Source organism: Anopheles moucheti, chromosome 3, assembly GCF_943734755.1.
Source record: "Anopheles moucheti chromosome 3, idAnoMoucSN_F20_07, whole genome shotgun sequence".
Classification (NCBI taxonomy): Eukaryota; Metazoa; Arthropoda; class Insecta; order Diptera; family Culicidae; genus Anopheles; species Anopheles moucheti.
Genome location: NC_069141.1, coordinates 81706416 through 81724808, shown reverse-complemented (window position 1 = coordinate 81724808; position 18393 = coordinate 81706416). Strand labels below are relative to the sequence as shown.

General features: G+C 44.3%; 4 protein-coding genes across 5 annotated transcripts; 1 reads left to right on the top strand and 3 right to left on the bottom strand.

Moving 5' to 3' along the window:
* Positions 1 to 439: 439 nt before the first annotated feature.
* LOC128305300 (ras-related protein Rac1) lies at positions 440 to 11332 on the bottom strand. 2 transcript variants are annotated; one of them, XM_053042680.1, is made up of 3 exons: positions 11193 to 11332; positions 6751 to 7516; positions 440 to 1293 (listed from the first exon to the last, which is right to left on the bottom strand). In XM_053042680.1, the coding sequence occupies exons 2-3, from the start codon at positions 7313 to 7315 to the stop codon at positions 1262 to 1264; spliced, it is 597 nt and encodes a 198-aa protein (XP_052898640.1). In that variant the 5' UTR covers positions 7316 to 7516; positions 11193 to 11332; the 3' UTR covers positions 440 to 1261. The 2 variants fall into 2 exon arrangements, 1 of the variants encoding a protein (XP_052898640.1); XR_008287456.1 differs by lacking the exon at positions 440 to 1293 and adding an exon at positions 2809 to 4833 and having other exon boundaries at positions 5677 to 7516.
* A 746-nt stretch (positions 11333 to 12078) lies between these two features.
* Positions 12079 to 14761, top strand: LOC128303335 (uncharacterized). Its single transcript, XM_053040260.1, has 3 exons — positions 12079 to 13139; positions 13269 to 13502; positions 13571 to 14761. Exons 1-3 carry the CDS (start codon positions 12083 to 12085, stop codon positions 14485 to 14487), a joined length of 2208 nt encoding a protein of 735 aa, XP_052896220.1. The 5' UTR covers positions 12079 to 12082; the 3' UTR covers positions 14488 to 14761.
* A 405-nt stretch (positions 14762 to 15166) lies between these two features.
* On the bottom strand, positions 15167 to 17509 carry LOC128303056 (tectonic). The gene is made up of 4 exons (XM_053039909.1): positions 17102 to 17509; positions 16832 to 17020; positions 16603 to 16765; positions 15167 to 16521 (listed from the first exon to the last, which is right to left on the bottom strand). Exons 1-4 carry the CDS (start codon positions 17507 to 17509, stop codon positions 15167 to 15169), a joined length of 2115 nt encoding a protein of 704 aa, XP_052895869.1.
* A 7-nt stretch (positions 17510 to 17516) lies between these two features.
* On the bottom strand, positions 17517 to 18050 carry LOC128304695 (B9 domain-containing protein 2). Its single transcript, XM_053041902.1, has one exon. The coding sequence runs from the start codon at positions 18048 to 18050 to the stop codon at positions 17517 to 17519; it is 534 nt and encodes a 177-aa protein (XP_052897862.1).
* Positions 18051 to 18393: the final 343 nt, after the last annotated feature.

The window sequence follows — 18393 nt, the reverse complement described above, 5'->3', positions numbered from 1 at the left end:
CAAGTTTGCTGTTTAGTGCACGCTCTCTGCAAGGATGCTGCACTGAGATTGTTGTTGGTCTGCAGTCGGCGATGCGTGTGTTTAATGCTCTGCTCAATAAGCACACCGCGATAGTGATGGCTGATTACTAACGGCAGGATGTGTTGTGGACTATACGTTCTCAATATTTATACTTTCAAAGGAATAAAAATGCTGTTGAAAGGAAGCATCATTTCGTTTACTTTTGTATTATGCAATATGTTTAGAAATTGTATTAATTTTTACTTGAATTTATATACTTCAGGAAATAGTTGTGCTATTTTTCCGGTACATTGCTAAAAGTGGTCTAGATTGAGTAGTAAAATAAGCTAACATAAAACCAGCAAAAGTTAAAGATTTTTTTTTAAATGCTCAGTTTTAAAAAAAAAAGGAAAATTACTCAAAGTTATTCGTAAATCTAGTGCCATTTTCGTGAAACGAAAACCTATTAACGATTAATCATCCAAATTATAAGTAAAACAATAACTTTGCAGAAATATACAATCGATTGACGTTAATTTTTTCTAGGTGTGCTCTTGTGATAATTATCACAGATTCAACAGTTGGACACCTTTTTATAACTAAATAATAGCAAAACAATATAACTAATGATATATTAAATACTAAATTCAACTTTAATTTATGAACCTTACAATTTTTTAATGTATTTTAATTTAACTGTGTTTTGCCTCAAACTTTCGGCTCTTGAAGGTATGCGATATCTTTTTCTAGAATCACTTGCTAGTAGTATACGATGTGACCGGGATTAATCCGTGATTTGGTCCAATTTCTCCAGACTTTCAGCGGGTGATTTCCTACTAGCGAAAAGAGGTATTACATACCACCTCATGCTCAATCCAATGGAAACATAAACAACCAATGAACTATCAAGGATACTAGTATACTAATACTTCAACAAAATTAAAACAAAGCTGTTTAGTCAATTGTTAGACTTCTACAGGCGCTTATAGTGTCGAGCGTACAACTTTAGCCATGTATGTTTTTAGACAGTTAGTAAGAGATTTAGTTTTCACGGAAAAAACAGTATCGAACAGTACAGAGGGATAAATCACGCCTAAAAGTGCGAATAATACAGTATTATAGTGCTTTTTGGTATTGTGCCGTATTGATGTCAGCGTTGATAGTTGATGTTGCGTAGAATCTTTCCCCGTCCCGAAGGTTTGTGCGTGTGTTCCTTTTCCTTCACTCCATTTTGGATCGTCCATTCCTTCCGCATCGCTGCTTAGTACGAAAACAAACGCCACAATGGTTGGCCTAACAGGCGGGATGAAGGCCGGTAGGTATGTGGGGGTGCACAAATCGAAAAGAAAACAGAAACAGAAAAATAAATACATACAATTACTTGGCAGATCCATTTCTCTCCAACGGTGCTTTTCGATTTTTCCAACGGTGCATCTTCATCCTTCCAACACGCGCCCCTGAGTGTAAGTGTGTGTGGGTGTGAATGATAAATGAAGCCAAGTTGTTCAAATGTCCAGACTAATCCGATGCCGATGGTGATAATGGTGGTGGTTGATGATGAGCGATTGGGGAAAGGATTTCATGATGGGCGACACGATTCGATCATCGATGAGTAATGGTATGTCACGTTGCGCTACATCCTTTCAAACGGGAAGGTGTGTAAAGAACTGAAGCTGAAATAACTGAAAGTAAAAACGAAAAAAACAGAATAAAATGCAAAATTTTCTCCAATTTTCTCCCTAAAACGATAACAAACGACCGGGATGGAATGGCCAGTCTAAGGACGGGTTAAACCATCGGTTTTGTTTCTGTTGTTGTTGTTTTAGTATTTTATCTTTGTTTTATTAATTACTCAATAATAATAATAATAATCATAATCATAATAATCCATTACTTATTAAAAAGTGTTATATCAATAATTCTTCTGTTTCTCAACTGCAACCGACGCGCCTTTACGTCTCTTTCGGTATCTGCTTCATTTGTTTTGTTCTCTTCTGATTGCAACAAAGTTTTAGCTGTTAGTATGACGATTTAATGTGTTTTTTGTGAGTGTGAGTTCGTTTTACCATTTCTCGGGAAGGGAGGTTTGCTCCCGTCGCCTGTTCTATCTGTTTTGGTTTTGCTTTTGAGAACGTTACACGATGTTACGATGTTTTCCTCTCTTTTGCTGAAAAGAAGGAAATAAAAGAAAAACAGTGGAGCTGGAAAGTACGGAACCAGCGTAAAATTTTGTTAGCTTCACATGTTCTAATTGTTTAACAGCAATTTGTTTTTCTCCGGGCTGATATCTCCTCTATCTCCTCCTGCAGAGGATTTTCAATTTGTTTCATCATTTAAAACATCGCTTCTCTTTTGACCCCTTCACATATTCTGAGTTGTTGTATGTTTTGTTTTTGCCGTGTGTTGATTGTGTTGGGAATATATGTGTGGTGTATATGTTCGTTCTGTGGGTTCTTGCTTCATCTTCTTCTACTTCCACGTTTTGTATAAATCTGTTCCTATTTACGTGGGAGCAGCGAAGGAGTTCTGTTTGTTTTTTTCTTCTTTTCCTTTCTTCGCACACTTGTATTAATCTACACTTTCCCCGTCTGTTAGTTTTTTGAAAACAAAAACGCAGGAAAAGCGCACGCCTATATATCTCAGCCTACCTAATATTAATGCATTACACTTTGTTATAAAGTTTTTTTCTTTTCTTCAAACTCCTCTCTCGGTTTTGTGTCCACAACTATTTGCTTCGACTTTTTCGGCACCCTCGCACACAGTCTGTGCCCTCTTCCCGGGTAAGGGCATAGTTTGTTGCCCAAACGCTCCAAAAGGATACCTTTTTGCTTTTACACAGTTTTAAATTTTGCTTTTACTAGCGTGTGTTTGTTTGTTTTTTTTTTGCGATCGCACTTTTACAGCTATTTTGGTTAAGGAGTTTTCTTTTTTTCTGTTTTGTGTTTTTACTTTCTTGCCACTATTTCTTTACCCTTCTCTATGTGTTCCAGCCGGGTTAGAGCACAGAGTTTTTTGTGCGTTGCGCCTTTTCTCGCCGAGTTTTCGGTACGCAAAAACAGAGCTTGCACAACACACAGGACAGACACACAAACACACAGCGATTACAAAAAGCGCATTCGCAGCAGGACAACAAAACATCTATACACTTTTACACGGCGATTGAGGGTTGAAATGATAGAGTGAACATATAAAACAGATGCATTATAATCGATTCTGCTTTCGGAAGTTTGCCTATGGCTATGACCGTTTTTTTTCTGCGTGTGGATATTGGGAAAGCAAATGATGTCTTGCTTTTGGGGAAAGGTTTCGATTTCACGTTTCACTAAAGCGATTAACAGTAAATGACTGTTCCGTGTTAGAAAGAAATAGTGGCAACATCAACGGCTACTGTCGTGAAGCGCCGTTAAGATCAAGACCATAGGAAGAAAAGACCCTGACAGCATTCGACAATTGGATTTCGGTCGTAAAATACGACTTAACAAAACGTCCTTTCCTAACTCGCCGGGACTGGACAGCTTTCTATACGAATATGAAACAAAACAACAGAATATAGCTGAGTTGTTGCATAACATTCTATGCTGCAGGATTTTCTCCGCATGATCGTGACAGTGATTCGACTCGGTAATGTTTCAACGGTTTATGCCATTATTTCTAAAGAACAATCACCACGCATACATACACATACACAGACATACGCCGGATGCATACACGCATGGCAGGGACGCATGCATTGTCCTTCCGCTTGTTCGGCCACTGTTTGAATCTCGAAATTTGTGTGTATTCATTGTACACATACACGCGCTCGCGCACACACTTACACACACACATACCTATCTTACATAGTTTTGTTTGATTTTAGGTTTGTATCTCTGTAACTCGCCTGTCCTTCCTTTTTTGTATATATGCATTTTCACGGGGTAACGGGGTCTTGTTTCTCCCATTTCAACTAAAATCTCACACCACACGAGATGTTGATTCTGTACTAGAGCGCCCCGATTTCTAGCTCTCCTTTTTCAAGGTTCTTCATTGTGATCCAACACACATAATCCTTTCTCCCAGTAAAACGGCGTATGAATTCGTCAACAGCTTCTTCTTCTTTTTTTAGCATAATTTTACTGTTTCCCCCCTCCTAATTGTCGCAGGTGTATTGTGAAGAAAGTGAAAAAGAAGAGCACAAAAACACATGCCACAAATGCATTCAGTTTTGTAAGATTACAAACGACCTCATGCAACCGACCTATCGAGTAACTGTTATGTGTAGTGTTACCGACATAAATGAATCAAAACTACACAAAGTAAAAGGAAAAGGAAACATGAAATAAAATATTATGAAATGTTCTTCATTCCTAATTGTACCAAATATGTACAACAGTGCAATGAAACGATAAACCAAACAGTGCGCACCAAGCATAAAATATGCCTTAAACCACGAATTAAAATCAATCCTCACCATCTGGTAATGGGAATTCTGACACTTTCAGCCTAATTTTAATAAACTGATTAACAAAAGCAAAAACTAACTTACTTTAATCACAATATTCTTCTTATCGGGTGCATTAAAATCGCGCATGTAAAATTTAAAGCGAAACGTTCAACTATTTGCTATCTGTTCCGTTAAGCGATCTGAGGAGTAACTTCTCTCTAGCTGCATGAAGCTTCATTACAATTGACCTGATAGAACTTATGTGCCTTGGTTCATGATGATTGTGTGCCGTACAGCTTGTTGCCGTTGATTCTCAAGAAAATAGTTTTGCATATTTTCCCTTCAATAGCGTCTGTTGCAAAACAAATCGGTACAAGTATATGAAAAGTTGATTGATCCACTAAAGTTTTCTGAAACAAAGAAGAGAAGAAAAGTATTAGACATTATTAAACTTTTTTTTAAAGTAAACATATTGCCTACGCTATGGTTTAAGCAAGGAAAGTAATGAAAAATACAGCAATAACAGTATGACAGATACGAATTCGCGAATTCGAATGCGAAGAGTGAAAACTGAAGATTGAAACCCCAAAATAGTAGAATTACTTATCTACACCTTTATCGCATTCCTAAAAAAGCTAAAAATTCTCTTACTTGATATATTTGCGCAACGTCCAAATTGTATGCGCTTCTACAACTGGCAAAACCCTCAAAATCCAAGATAAGAAAAGAGGCAAAAATACACACGTCGGGCCAATGACTAATGCCGAAACTCAAAGGTCCGCAAAAAAATAACCCCATATTTAGCAGCAAAAACCCTCGGAAGCTTATCGCAACGCACAATCACTTTCCAGCGGTCACATTCACTACACTAAGCTAAAACAACGGAGAAAGCCCACACCAAAAACCTGCCGCCCGTGTGTCCGAATGATCTAAAGCACGCTTTTGAAGAAAACCTTTCGTGTGTTCCGTGAACATTCCCAATAACACACACCTAATCACTATCCAGCGCGAGTCCAGCGCGTGACCAGCCTTGTTTGTAAGGGGTTCTGCAAATTCGTTACGATGGCTGAAGATGCACCCCACACACTGACCCAGATTTAGCTGGGACTGTGATTGAACGCGTGTGCGTGTGCGAAAACGAAATGAACGATAATTGAAACACTAACGGACGAATTAACAATTTAAAATAGAAAGCAATAGGTACAGAGCTAAAGCGTGCAGCAGCTAAACGGTAAGATGTAAGTTTTAATTACCTTTTGAACTAAACCAACCAATACGGTTGTGCACTATCCGGCTCCCGGCGCATTAGGGGAGCATCTTGTGCGATGTGCCATGGAGAAGAAGAAGGTATGGGCGGGACATCATTCGCTTAATCATCAAGAGCTGCTACCGGCACACCGGATAAATGCTGAGTTATTGCGCTATTTCGGTACGTTACTGCAATATTGCTTTTGCGGTCTGACAATGGATTGTTTGCAAACATTGTGCTTCCTGTTTTTTTTTTGTCCTGAGTACTATAAATTGTTCTCCAGTACTTCAGTACCACCCAACACATGGTATTAACAAAATAAAACTGAACTCAATAAAACTAACTGAACAGGACAGACGGGAAGGTCAGGCCGCTCTCGCCCGATGGGCGCCAACCACATGTTCTATGATGAAGACGATAGTATGAGCATGACCGTGGTGGGGAAATGACGTGTGAACGAACGATGGCTCGATGATGGGATCGGTGCATTGTGAATGCATTCTTTCGACCGTTTTGTTGTCTTCTTTTTTTGCTCTCGCATAGATGGCATTTTTGGCGAGCAAGATGTTTTCTAACCATTTGGGGAGAGTTTTCTTTTTGCTCCATTCGTTTCGTTCCAATTAAAGTGCAACGCTTCGTGCCTCCTGTTGCAGGAAACAGTACGTGCATTAATTCGCATCCGGATATTGGGTTGGTGAAAACATCTTTGCCGATTATGTGCATGTCTCTGGGAGAGGGTTCTCTTTACGCTGATGGTATGATATCTTCCGACGCGTGTGTGTTGTGTCCTGCGCCTTTTTTACTCGCTGTTTTGTTATTTTCTTCTTCCCTTCGTTTCGTTTTACTGGGAGAGAGGGAAGATGCTGGTGGATGGTGGAAACACAGGAACAGGGATGACTTGGAAGAACTTTCTTCATACACACCCACAACCATCCGCAGGCGGTGCAGGAGCGGGGAGGTGGGCACAGAAGGTTAAGGGAGAGGAGAGCTAGGCAAAAGCGCGATTGTATTCTTTTGTTTTGTTTTGTTTAGCGTTTTTAAAAAGAAAATAAACCGAACAAGCTTTAGAGGATGTTACACTTGGGTTTCTTCTTCGGCGGTATCATCGGACAGAGGACCGCCCGGATCGCTTCATCGAACACCGTCTTCAGGCCCTTCTGCGTCAGTGCGGAACACTCGAGGTACTTGACCGCGCCAATCTCCTTCGCCATTGCCAACCCCTGCGGGTACGTGATCGGCGACAGCTTCTTGTCACGCAGCTTGTCCACCGTGTTTTTGTCATCCCGCAGATCGAGCTTCGTCCCGACCAGTATGATCGGTATGTTCGGACAATGGTGGCGCACCTCCGGGTACCATTTCGCCCGCACGTTCTCAAACGAGGCCGGATTCACGAGCGAAAAGCAGATGAGAAATACGTCCGTCTGTGGGTAGGACAGAGGCCGAAGTCGATCGTAATCCTCCTGACCGGCCGTATCCCAGAGGCCGAGATTGATCGGTTTGCCATCGACCATCACGTTCGCGGAGTAGTTATCGAACACGGTCGGGATGTACTCGCCGGGAAATGCGTTCGTTGTGTAGCTGATCAGCAGACACGTCTTACCGACGGCACCGTCACCGACGACAACACATTTGATCGCTTGCATCTTGCTGCTGCTGCTGCTGCTGCTGCTGTTGGGAGCCGGTCGTCCGTGGTTTGTGGCTTTTCACTGGGTGTGAAAACAACACGTTGACAGTGTGCGTGTGTGTGTGCGTTTTGCCTTCACACAACCGTGCGGGAAGGTGAAAGTGTTCACTGCCGGTGCCTTATAGTTGCTGTCAACTTTCCGGCTGATTACATGCAGCACCTGAAAAAGGGGAAACCCAAACGAGTAAGTTAGACGGTTCAAACATGGGCATTTAATTAATGTTTTAGTGTAGGTTTGTTTGGTCGAAATTGGCAGCAAAATCCCTTCCATTTAAATGACTATCGAGAGCAGCAGGTTTAACATACGTGACTTTCCTTTTCGTGCTTATTCTTCACAACCTTCAGTACAATGTCCGTTTAAACACACACGCACTAAAGTTTGCGGTAAAACGTTTGTCATATGCACTAAGACCGGTAGAGCAAAACATGGTTCCACAAATTCCTTTGCATAATCACCACAACGCGCCACACAAAATCTCCACGGCAAAATGTTGTTTTTCCACCGGGGAGAAGGTTTTGTACGAGGTGATAACCGTCCAATTTTGTACTGTTCATCAATGTCAACAGTCACGAAACTCACACACACGCATCCGCACCGAAATGATAGACTTTTTCGCTGATATCAACTATCGAAACCGATAGATAAGAAAGCAAACCCCATTTGGCGATACACATGGCGCGTCCAAGGGATTTCCTATCAAAACGGCCATGTGTACCTACAGAGGATATTTAAGCAACTGCAATACCATCTCTCTCGCTACAATTGAATTCGATTGAGGAGCAATGCGACGATGACAAAGTAACTGCTTGCCGGAGGCGCTGACCGTGATAAGGTTCGCCTAAGGAGCATAGTATCAGTTGACGGTGACGATTTTAAGGTAGTAGAGGAGGAGTACTGGGACCTTCGCACGATCGTAACATCGGATTACCACCCAAGCAACACAATTCAGGGGCGCATTGTAATGGGATGTGAGCTGTTTGGCGTAGCCGACATCCAAACGGCGGCCAAGGTACGATAAGATGGCTGGGGCACGTGTTGAGGACAGCGGAGTCATGCTCTACCAGGAAAGTGATTGTCGGAAGGTGTAGAGAAGCGCAGCGAGCTCGTTGACTGGATCAAGTGGAGTTAAACTCATCGAAGATTGGATGCAGCCGGGGATGAAGAGAGCAACCCTGGATCGAGATAATCCCCTTTTTATGTATGGGATACCTTCACTCCTGTCAGTTTCCATAATTCGCAAGCTAGGCCCCAAAAATAGACCACAACCCAATGGGTGTATAAACAACGCAATGATGACGGCACTGGTAGGTCAACGTAAACATAGCAAACGTTTAGAAACAAATGGAAGGTAGCAACAGCAATTGAATGCCAATCAATTGGGCGGTTTTTCCATCTCTCTCACTCGCTCTCCCACCATGTCCAGGAAAATCGGTGTTCCCGACCCGAAATCTGTGTGAATTTTGCAGTTACATCGTCGTAGAATTTAGTTTCACTACTTTCCGTTCGACATCTTTAGAAAGGGTTGCCGCATCAACGAACGGATGAATGGATGACAAAAGCATGGCCAAATTAGTGAAAAGAGGCATTCATCTTCGCGTGGCCCTGGGAACGCAGCATTGAATCAAGTGATGCCCATATGATAGGATTGATCAATTGATGAAAATTAGTGCCACTTTCACCCGGTGCAGCAGGTCTTTTGCCGCGAGAGTGTAACTTCCTGGGTTTGTTATTTTCCGGTCACAGAAGGGTCCGGACGTTTAGCGACTGGCTAAGGGTAGCGATTGTGATAATGGAGGGCATTCGTCTTCTCGACCATCATACTATTCCTTCCCCTTCTTGTACCACATAGTATCGATCAATGACCGGCTAACAAATAATCCTTTCGCAGTCAATTGTTTCCTCACGCTCGCGCTCGCGAGTTCCTCGGTTGGTTTGTAGTAACTTGATCAAAATCAAATTATTCAACCTTGTGGGTTTTTCTCCTCCGCTCGTGGTGAATCATAATTATTGGCCCTCCATATGCAGTCCGCGGACGATGTGTTGGTCATGTTTTCCTCCTTCCAGCGTGTTTACCACCACATTTCAATCCATTGCCCCCGGGCACGTTTTGCCGTGATGACACATACAGTGCGCGCGTTTTATGGGTTCCGCATAATCAGATCGTTACAGTCATTTACAGGGCGTGGACGGATTTGCGGTGATTTGCGGAACATTTCTTTTACCTCGCAACTTTCCCATTGCAACTACTTCCGTGCAGGTTTTCGGTGCAGTTACGGCGCTCACGATCGGCAAATCAAAGTTGATCGATACAAAACATTGGGATCCTTTATGCTTTACCGTGTTGGTGGTTTCGATCATTCCAATATTGGTGCGTACAGACAAGACAGCGACGATACCACCGCTGGCTGCAAGCAGATTGAAAAAAGTTCAATGGAAACAAATTTACACTTTTCCTGACTACGTTTCCTTTCCCTTTCTCCTGCCAGTCGTTTCCTTCAGCCACCCACCCATCATGGGGAGGAAGGGGTTGCAACGCTGACTCAACCAAGCATCGACGTCATCGATCGAAATACACACACGCATCGCCCTCGGGGAGGGTAGAAGAAAGATCCAACAATAAAAAGCACACACACTCGTATCTAACCCACACAAACACATACGAATGCGCGACTACGCGCGTACTTTGACGGCTGGTTGCGAATGATCACGGGGGAGTCAGCTTTACCGCACTGCTCAACATCTTGGCACACTAGATTTGGAAGAAAATTCCTCATTCATACACGCGAGACACAAACGCACTCAGTTGCGATTTTCCGACCAACATCAACATCAACTCAAAATCGAGGGTTTGTGTCAGATGGTCGTCTTGTGTGCCGTCATTCGGCGGCCATTCATCTGGGGGATGCGATCAGTGGGAGTCAGTGTGGATGGCAGGTGTGACACTGGTGCTCCTCTCGTACTATACACCCAAATGCGTTAAATCATCATTCTCGTTCCAACAACCACGGCAACCGAGATCATTCCATTCGAGAGCTGATGTTCGCTAAAAAAATATATACACACACTGACAGTTGCTGCTGCCACCCTCGCCGACAACCACAACCACCATCCCTAGAATAAGGGCGTGTGGGAAAGGAAGAGCTAGTGAGACCTTGACGGACCGGAACTTGGTGCGTGGGTTAGTACCGATCGAGATCATTTGGGATCAGAAGAAAAGGATTTAGCGCGCGTTGCGAAAAGATTTTCACATTGACACATCAATGCTGTGCGAGTGTTTTCTTGCATTTCTTCTGTTTTTTCTTGTCACTTTTTTTCTTTTCTTGGTGAACCAGGCCAATGCGCTTCGAAGTACACGGTGCGATGGAGGATTACGTTATTTCATTTTGGCCTGTCTCTACGCATCCCAGCACCGACCACCATCGTCCCCACCCACAAACAGGCGCTCCGTTGGTAGCACTTCTTCCTTTTCTCGTTTTGTCTCCTTCGATGGAAGGAAAACTCACTTTTCTTTTCCCACACAATCCACCGTTCTGTTACGATGAGAGTATGCTGGTGGAGGGACGGGGGCACCGTAACCACACTTCTTGCTTGTACGCGCTGATTACTTTAAACACCACCCTAGCAGCTAATCATTACGATTAGGTAGCATATAGATGAACCTTCCGCTTTTTACACCTCCTGCACAGCTTTCCCTGCTGCTAGCATATGACACGGGGGCAAAGAAATATGCACATACGGGTCTCGGGTTAGTCGCGGCGCGTTATCTATTCCCTGCACTCAAATACACCAAATATGCACACGTATACGCAAAATACACACTCGCATCTACACGCACCTCGTTGATAAATGTGGGACTACCGTGTTTTTGTGCTGCTGCGGGTTGAAAATGTATTCCGGTCGCTACTGAATCTCTTTCGCTAACACCCGCTTTCTGCCTATTGCGGCCAGTAATTCCACAGCCACACAAATGTTGGAAGTTTGATAGCTTTTTTTCTTCTTCATCAATCAACCACTCACAATGGGCGACGGTTTGGTTAACGCCGTGGACATACGGGTGAAATTTTTGACACGATTGTTTTTTTAATTTTTTACATAACTTATTGTGTATGTTTTTTTTGGCCTGAATGTGTATATTCTTGCTTCCATGCAAAAAGAACCTAATTTTCCCCATCAAAACCTGAAAGGAAAAATAAATAAGAATTAATCCAAGTGGCGATATACGCCTGCAGGCAGCTGACAGTTGCAATATGATTTTCTCTTGCTTGAAGAATAATCCTAGCGGTGAAACTATCTTGCAACGAATTCAAATCAGAAAACCGAAAATACAAAAACTTGTGTACAGATTTCGCTTGTGTTTATAAAGAAACATATTTGTCCGATAAACTTCGATAGAACTGTAATGAAACTTAGGTGGCACGACTAATTTGGAAACTGTTTTATAACCGCTGTGGTTTGTATTATGTTATTGTTGTCCTTCCCTTTACAGAAAAACATACATTTTTATAATATTAAAAGCTTTTTGGCTGCTAAGCTGGAGTATTTCATTAATGTTTTATGAAAACTACCACCCCTTCTAGCGTATCCGGAAACACCTCCCGTCAACAAACAGATGACAACATAAACGAACGAAACAAGCTTGTTTGGACGGCGGGAAACATTGTTGTTGTGCTGAAGGACACCGTTCTGGATCGCCTCGGTTGAAATTGGTAGGCACAGGAAAAGAGTATGAGCAAACTACGCTCCTGCTGTGTGCCTTGCTGTAAGGATGAAAAGTTTCCCCTCGTACACAAGTTTCCCTCGGACAATGAACGGGCGGAACAGTGGCGCCGGGTGTTGGGCATCGACGGCTTCATCGGATTACCGATTGACATCATTCGGAAACGATACTACATCTGTTCGCGTCATTTCCGTGACACGGACTACAAAAATAAAGCGTCCCGCAGTATTAATGTAACGGCCGTACCGTCCATTAATCTCATCACGTTGAACGACCCCGAAGGATTGAACCGTGATCTGCCGCCACCGAACCGAGTTGGAATTGTTCCCGGTCATCCCTTGCTGGAAGTGGCAAAGCAGGAGCTAACGGCGGAACGAGGAGTCGGCGTCGGAGGAGTACCGAAATTACAGGAGGAGATATTGGAAAGTCCAGGAAAATCGTCTACAGTGAGCCAAGAGCTGAACGACTTAATCAATGATTCTTTCACGCAGGACTCGTTGATGTTGTCCAAGAAAGAATCCCCAACATTAAACGTGCCAAAGCTCACCCCCAAACCCCGAACGCCACCACCGGTTTTGAAACGAATCTTCCCGAAACGATCCAACTTAATACAATCGCCGAACGGCAACCTGGAACCGAAGCCAAAAATAGCCTCAACCGAGGCAAATAACGTGCTCCGACGGTCGTCGATTATAAAACCACCGATCAACATCGTCCCACTGGCTGGATTATCTACCACCGATAAAGGATCCCTGGTGTTGAAACGGGTCAAGATGCCATCTTTAATGGTGGAGCGTAAAAGTAGTTCCCTCGCAAACGCGATGACGCAAACGGATGGATTGCCGACGGTGGTTGATAAGCCGTTGGAGCGGGAGGATGGAGGAGAGCAGGACGAGAAGGATGTAAAAGATCCACCGACCCACACGAAAGTGCTAGCCCTGCTCGAATGTACGCCGGACAATTTGCAACGATTACAGCGCAAATTACAGGACGAGGGTGGTGCACTGTGCCTTGACGAGCGCCTGTTACGATTAGACGAGGATGACGCTATGGAACGTGATAAAGGTTCGTGTGTCGGACTTTGGCCCTGGCTGCGTTTGCGTTTCCTTATCAGAAGAAGCGCGAGCCATGTGCTAATTTTGTAACTTTTAAACGGTTAGTGCTGTAATAATCGTGACTTGATCTTACTTACAGCGATGAACTCGGACAATCCGGACGCAGCATTGGACAAGAACCGATTCCTTACCGTACGGAACGTTAATACGGACGAATCCGTATCGGTTAGTTATGTTTGGTTGCGAGATCACTGTCGATGTGCGGATTGTTACAATGTGGCCACATTTCAACGGGCTACCTCCATCCTCGACTTACCACTGGATATTCAGCCTGCGTCGTGCGAAATTTGCGATGAAAAGATCAATATCATCTGTAAGTACACAGCACGTTTATTCAAGGCTTCACTTCGATCTTATCCCATTTTCTCTTTAAAACTCTAGGGCTAGATGGACATCGATCATCGTATGATCTGAACGTCGTGTTTGACAATCACGCGAACAGCTTTCAGAAACGATTGGAAGAACATCGTGCGCAACTAGTTTTATGGGATCGTACGTTGATCACTGCCGGGTCACCCGGATACGCACGAGTCACGCTAAACGATTTGCTCTGCGAAGATACCGTCATGCGGCAGGTCGTTAGCAGCCTGATAACGTACGGATTTGCCTTCATTACCAAAGTCCCGCCAAATCAGCAAAGTACCGAGATGGCCGTCAAGCGTATCTTCCCCGTACAACGGACACTGTTCGGTGACATGTGGACGTTCAGCGAAAGCAAGATGGATCACAGTGACACGGCTTACACGAACGGGTTTCTCGGCCCGCACACGGACAATACGTACTTTAGCGATGCGGCCGGTCTGCAGGTGTTACACTGCATTCAGTTCAATGGGCAGGGCGGCGAGACGATTCTGGTCGATGGGTTTCGGGCGGCGGAACAGCTTCGTGAGACCGATCCGGCAGCCTACGAGCGGTTGTGTGAGTATCCGCTCGAGGCCGAATACATCGAGGAGGACAAGCATCATCGATATGTGGCACCGGTCATACGAAGACATCCGGCACTACCCGGTGCAGTCGAGCAGATTCGCTTCAATCCGTACGATCGTGCTCCGCTGCGCACGTTGGCGCCTGAAAGGGTGCCACAGTTTTATGCCGATTATCGTCAGCTTGCCGGAGAGTTGCACCGAGAGGAAGCACAGTGGAAGTTTCAGCTTACACCGGGCACCGTGTTGTTATTTGACAATTGGCGTGTGCTACATGGACGGATGGCTTACAGCGGCAAGCGTGTAATGACCGGTTGCTATGTAGCAAGAACCGAATATCAGAGTGTTGCACGCACGATGGCACTGATCGAATGAACGTGAGCGCAGTATGATCGTCGTACACAAGCATTTAAACCATGACGGAGGAAAAACTGCCTCCACCAGACATCCCAATTCGCCTAGGGTCATTGTAGTAAACCATTACTTAATTTCCTTAGACAAAATTGGTATGGGATTTGCGTGAGTTTCCTAATTATGTAAAATTTATTTTAAAACGTTTGCCGCAATATATCACCTAATTTTGATTTTTCCTTTTGGAAGGATTTATAGGATTTACGTTACCTTACTAAGGAAGGATTTGTTTCATTACGGCTCCACTTATAGCGTAACTAATGACGCTTTATAAACGGGATTAGTGAAATTGGTGTGATGCTGCGATTAGCAAGATAATAAAATAAATTTTAATTATATACAAACGTGGGGTTTAATCATCGTACACAAGCAGACCAAGGTCCTCTTGTGCATGTCTAAATGAGTAGGCATTCGGGTTGGTCCGGCCATGTTAACATCGTAAACAGTATGAATGAAGTGAAGCAACATGAACAAGGACAGGGACAAGTGCTGTCGTATTCGAGAATAAGCAGCTTCTCGTCTAAAATCTTATTTTTATTTATATAATACTTCACTCTGTTCTTGTTTTTCGGTCACACTACATTCTACATACCAATCAAGCTTAAAAATCTTTTTAACGTCCAACGTCATGTTAATCGCCTGTTCACAAATATCCCTTGGAAGTACTCCATTGTATTAAGAACGTTAACACCACAAGCACTCTAAGCCCCGTCACCGCTACCGAAGATGACGTTAAGTCGAAAAACTGAACCTGTATAAAGATCGGCACCCGGATCTCTTCATCCAACCGGAAGCGTAGATTAACGCGCGGTCCAAACACGATCTCGGCATCATGAATGGTCGCCTGATGCCGGACGTCACGGACGCGTGTTCGGGCGTAATAGTACCGATAGCCCACATTGATGAGCATATTGCTGCAGGTGAAGTAACTGTCGGTGGTGTCAGTATTGGGTGACGATTCGGAACCGGGTTCCGCTTCGAGGATGAAGTTAGTGGAACGCACCCGCACCCATTCGTTGGTACGATTGATCGGGTTACCATACTTTGAAACGTAAAGATTAAATTTATCGTATCGAGCTCCACGCGTCGAAGAAATGTCCGGATAAATGTCGTGAAGCAGCTGTGCGTACAATGCCGTCTGAAGATCCTGGCAAAATTTGGTATAATTATGAACGCTCTCGGTCGTTTGGTTTGTAACGTCGGGCGGAATGTAGTTACACCGGTGAAACACATCCGTTCCAAAGTCGATCGTTTGGTGGTACTTTTCGGTCAAAACGCACCGATTCCTACGACTGATTGGGATGCGTAAACGAAAGGAAGCGTCCGGTAAGCGTGTTCCGTTAGTAAAGTAAGCTAGCATTCGCTTTGGGGGATTCTCCGTAGGAGCTTCCTCCGACGGAATGGTTCCATTTGCACCAAGCTCCAAATGGGACACAATCAATGGTTTCCCGATGAGATAGCCTATATTACCACTGATAGTGCGTGTTAAATTCACTTTCGAAGGAGCCGAGGGGACGATAAACTTAACGTTGATACGTTGCCACACGGTTTCCATCCAGTCCACGTTTCGGTCCGGATAAGCAGGTGTGCACAGGAGCTTGATATTAACCTGCTGAAGGTTTGTATAGTTGTGGGTAAATAATATCTCAAGCTCTCGGCAAATCGTGCCAGGATCTTCGTCGATAGTTTCCTCCACAGAGACAGTCCCATCAGTCATATTAGCACCCAGCGTACAGTTCCAACCATGTCCAGCAGTGTAATAGCAAATGGAAACAGTAGCATTCAGACAATCACCATCCTCCACACAGTAGTGCTCCATGACGGTGGACTTTTTGGGTGTACGAAAGAACCGCACCGATGAGGATGCTTGCCGAAGAATGGCTCGATTGAACTCGCCCAACTCATCCACCGTTCGTTGGCAAAGGTTGGTGCGTTCTTGCAGGAAGCGTACAGGTTGTTGGATATGGCACACCGTACCGGTGAGTGTGGTTGGAAGCGCTAAAAAGTAAACAAACAATCTTCATCAGGGAAAATGCAAACCAACGATTTGAGGATCGCGTATGGAATGTGTCGCGTTACCAAACAATTGCACCAATTCGCTTGTTTCGTTGTAGACGTACATGACGTCATCTACACGGTAGTAATCGAACCGGATATCTTCCGATGATGCGGGATTGTCTAACGAAAACACTTCCGCCCATTTGTACCGGGTCACAGATGGAAGTCGTCCTGGGTTGTAGTACTAAAATGGCAACATAAGAAATGTAAATGTATTATCCATGCTCAGATTCTGTTGGTGCTAACGTACACTGTCATCTCCTTCCTCGTAGATGGGCTCAACGAGACAAAACAATCCACCTTGCACCCGGCAGGATTGTAATCCTTCGCCATGATGGTACTCGTCCGTGTGTAGTTGCTCCTGATCGCAATTATACGTGCGTAAGATGGCCGCATTACAATCAATATCACAGCAACAGTTTACGTCACACACGTTAATCTGGGAAGTATTTAAACAATTAAAACATGAGGTTAAGAATTTCTTTGATTTGCAAGGAAGCTGCAAGTATGCAACACTCACCGTTAGGTCACAACGGCAGTAGTATCCTTTCGGAACCAACTTTGCAGCACGGCCTGCTTGCAACAATGGGTACGACTCATCTGTCGGATCCATAGTAGGCGTTGCTGCGGTAGTACTAGTTGCAGTGGTACTTTCCGCAGTAACAGTTGCTTCCGTTGCAGTAGTCTTGCTGATTGTCGTAGAAGATACACTGGTTGTAGTACCTTCGCTCGTAGAGGATTTGGTAGATGTCTCCGTAACTGGGTCATTGGTAAGTGTTGTTGAACTAACGTTCCCAACCGTATCTGTCGTGTTCTTAACGTTAATCTTTGCCACATCTATCTTCACGAAATGCTGTACATTTCGTTCGCCTCCTTCGATACACGGTGCGATTAATATTATCCAAAGCCACAAAAGTCTACAGACCATCTTCAAATCAATGCAGTTCGACACCGTATTCCGCAAAGTTCTTAAATATCAGCATCAAATCCAGCTCCACCGAACCGGCTGTCTTGGTTAATAGTTTGTACCGCTCTATGCCCGTGAACGCGATGTCACTCTTGGCAAGCGAAAACCCACCCGTGTGGAACTTCTCCCGCACCGTATCGGTGACACGAGCAGATGAGACCTTCCACGTGGCGATCCGTACCCGATGCTGTCCGGGTCGTACCGGGACAAAGGCAAACCCGTACCCGACGGGCCAGTAGTGTTGGAGAGCGTTCACCGCGTACACTTCCACGTGCAACTTGGGCCAACCTTGCAGCCCGCGGGTCACCAGGTGCAGATCGATCGGTGTACAGAGATCGGACTGCTGCTCTATACGAGATGTGCTGCAGCAGGATTGACCTTCGGTGTGTCCCTCGATGGCTTTCCAGTTCGAACCGTACTGGACGCTCCAGCGACAAAACAGGTTGGGTTCCTCGAAGTCCACCGCCGTCTTAAGTTCGCCGATTATGTGCAGTTCCGCCATTAGGCGCACATTGTTCGGAGTGAATCCTTACAGAGTTTTGTTGGATTTAAAACGATTGTGGAATACAATCTGCAACTTGAATCACGCACAACATCAAACGCGTGCGTTTGGTTTGCTTTGCCATTGCTAGGCACTGGAACAAACATACGGATTGCTATGGCAACCATGGGCATTTGTCAAGGAAGTATCAATTACAACAAAGTTTATGTTTTCCTGCAGTTTGTTCCTACTGCTAACCAATTGATATAGTATAGAACAAACCAGAAGAAATGAGATAATTGACAGAATACTGGAAGCTGATGGTCTCGTATCTAAAGTTGGGTGGTGGCGATAGAAATTGGGA

Excerpts from the sequence above, each read along its gene's own strand:
- LOC128303056 (XM_053039909.1), bottom strand. The coding sequence starts at position 17,509 with ATGGTCTGTAGACTTTTGTGGCTTTGGATAATATTAATCGCACCGTGT. Across the intron at positions 16,766-16,831 it reads ACGAGGAAGGAGATGACAGT|TACTACAACCCAGGACGACT; the intron begins GTACGTTAGCAC and ends TTGCCATTTTAG. Across the intron at positions 16,522-16,602 it reads CGAATTGGTGCAATTGTTTG|CGCTTCCAACCACACTCACC; the intron begins GTAACGCGACAC and ends TTTACTTTTTAG.
- LOC128303335 (XM_053040260.1), top strand. The coding sequence starts at position 12,083 with ATGAGCAAACTACGCTCCTGCTGTGTGCCTTGCTGTAAGGATGAAAAG. Across the intron at positions 13,140-13,268 it reads CGCTATGGAACGTGATAAAG|CGATGAACTCGGACAATCCG; the intron begins GTTCGTGTGTCG and ends TCTTACTTACAG. Across the intron at positions 13,503-13,570 it reads TGAAAAGATCAATATCATCT|GGCTAGATGGACATCGATCA; the intron begins GTAAGTACACAG and ends TTAAAACTCTAG.
- LOC128305300 (XM_053042680.1), bottom strand. The coding sequence starts at position 7,315 with ATGCAAGCGATCAAATGTGTTGTCGTCGGTGACGGTGCCGTCGGTAAG. Across the intron at positions 1,294-6,750 it reads GCCGAAGAAGAAACCCAAGT|GCCAACCATTGTGGCGTTTG; the intron begins GTAACATCCTCT and ends CCCGCCTGTTAG.
- LOC128304695 (XM_053041902.1), bottom strand. The coding sequence starts at position 18,050 with ATGGCGGAACTGCACATAATCGGCGAACTTAAGACGGCGGTGGACTTC.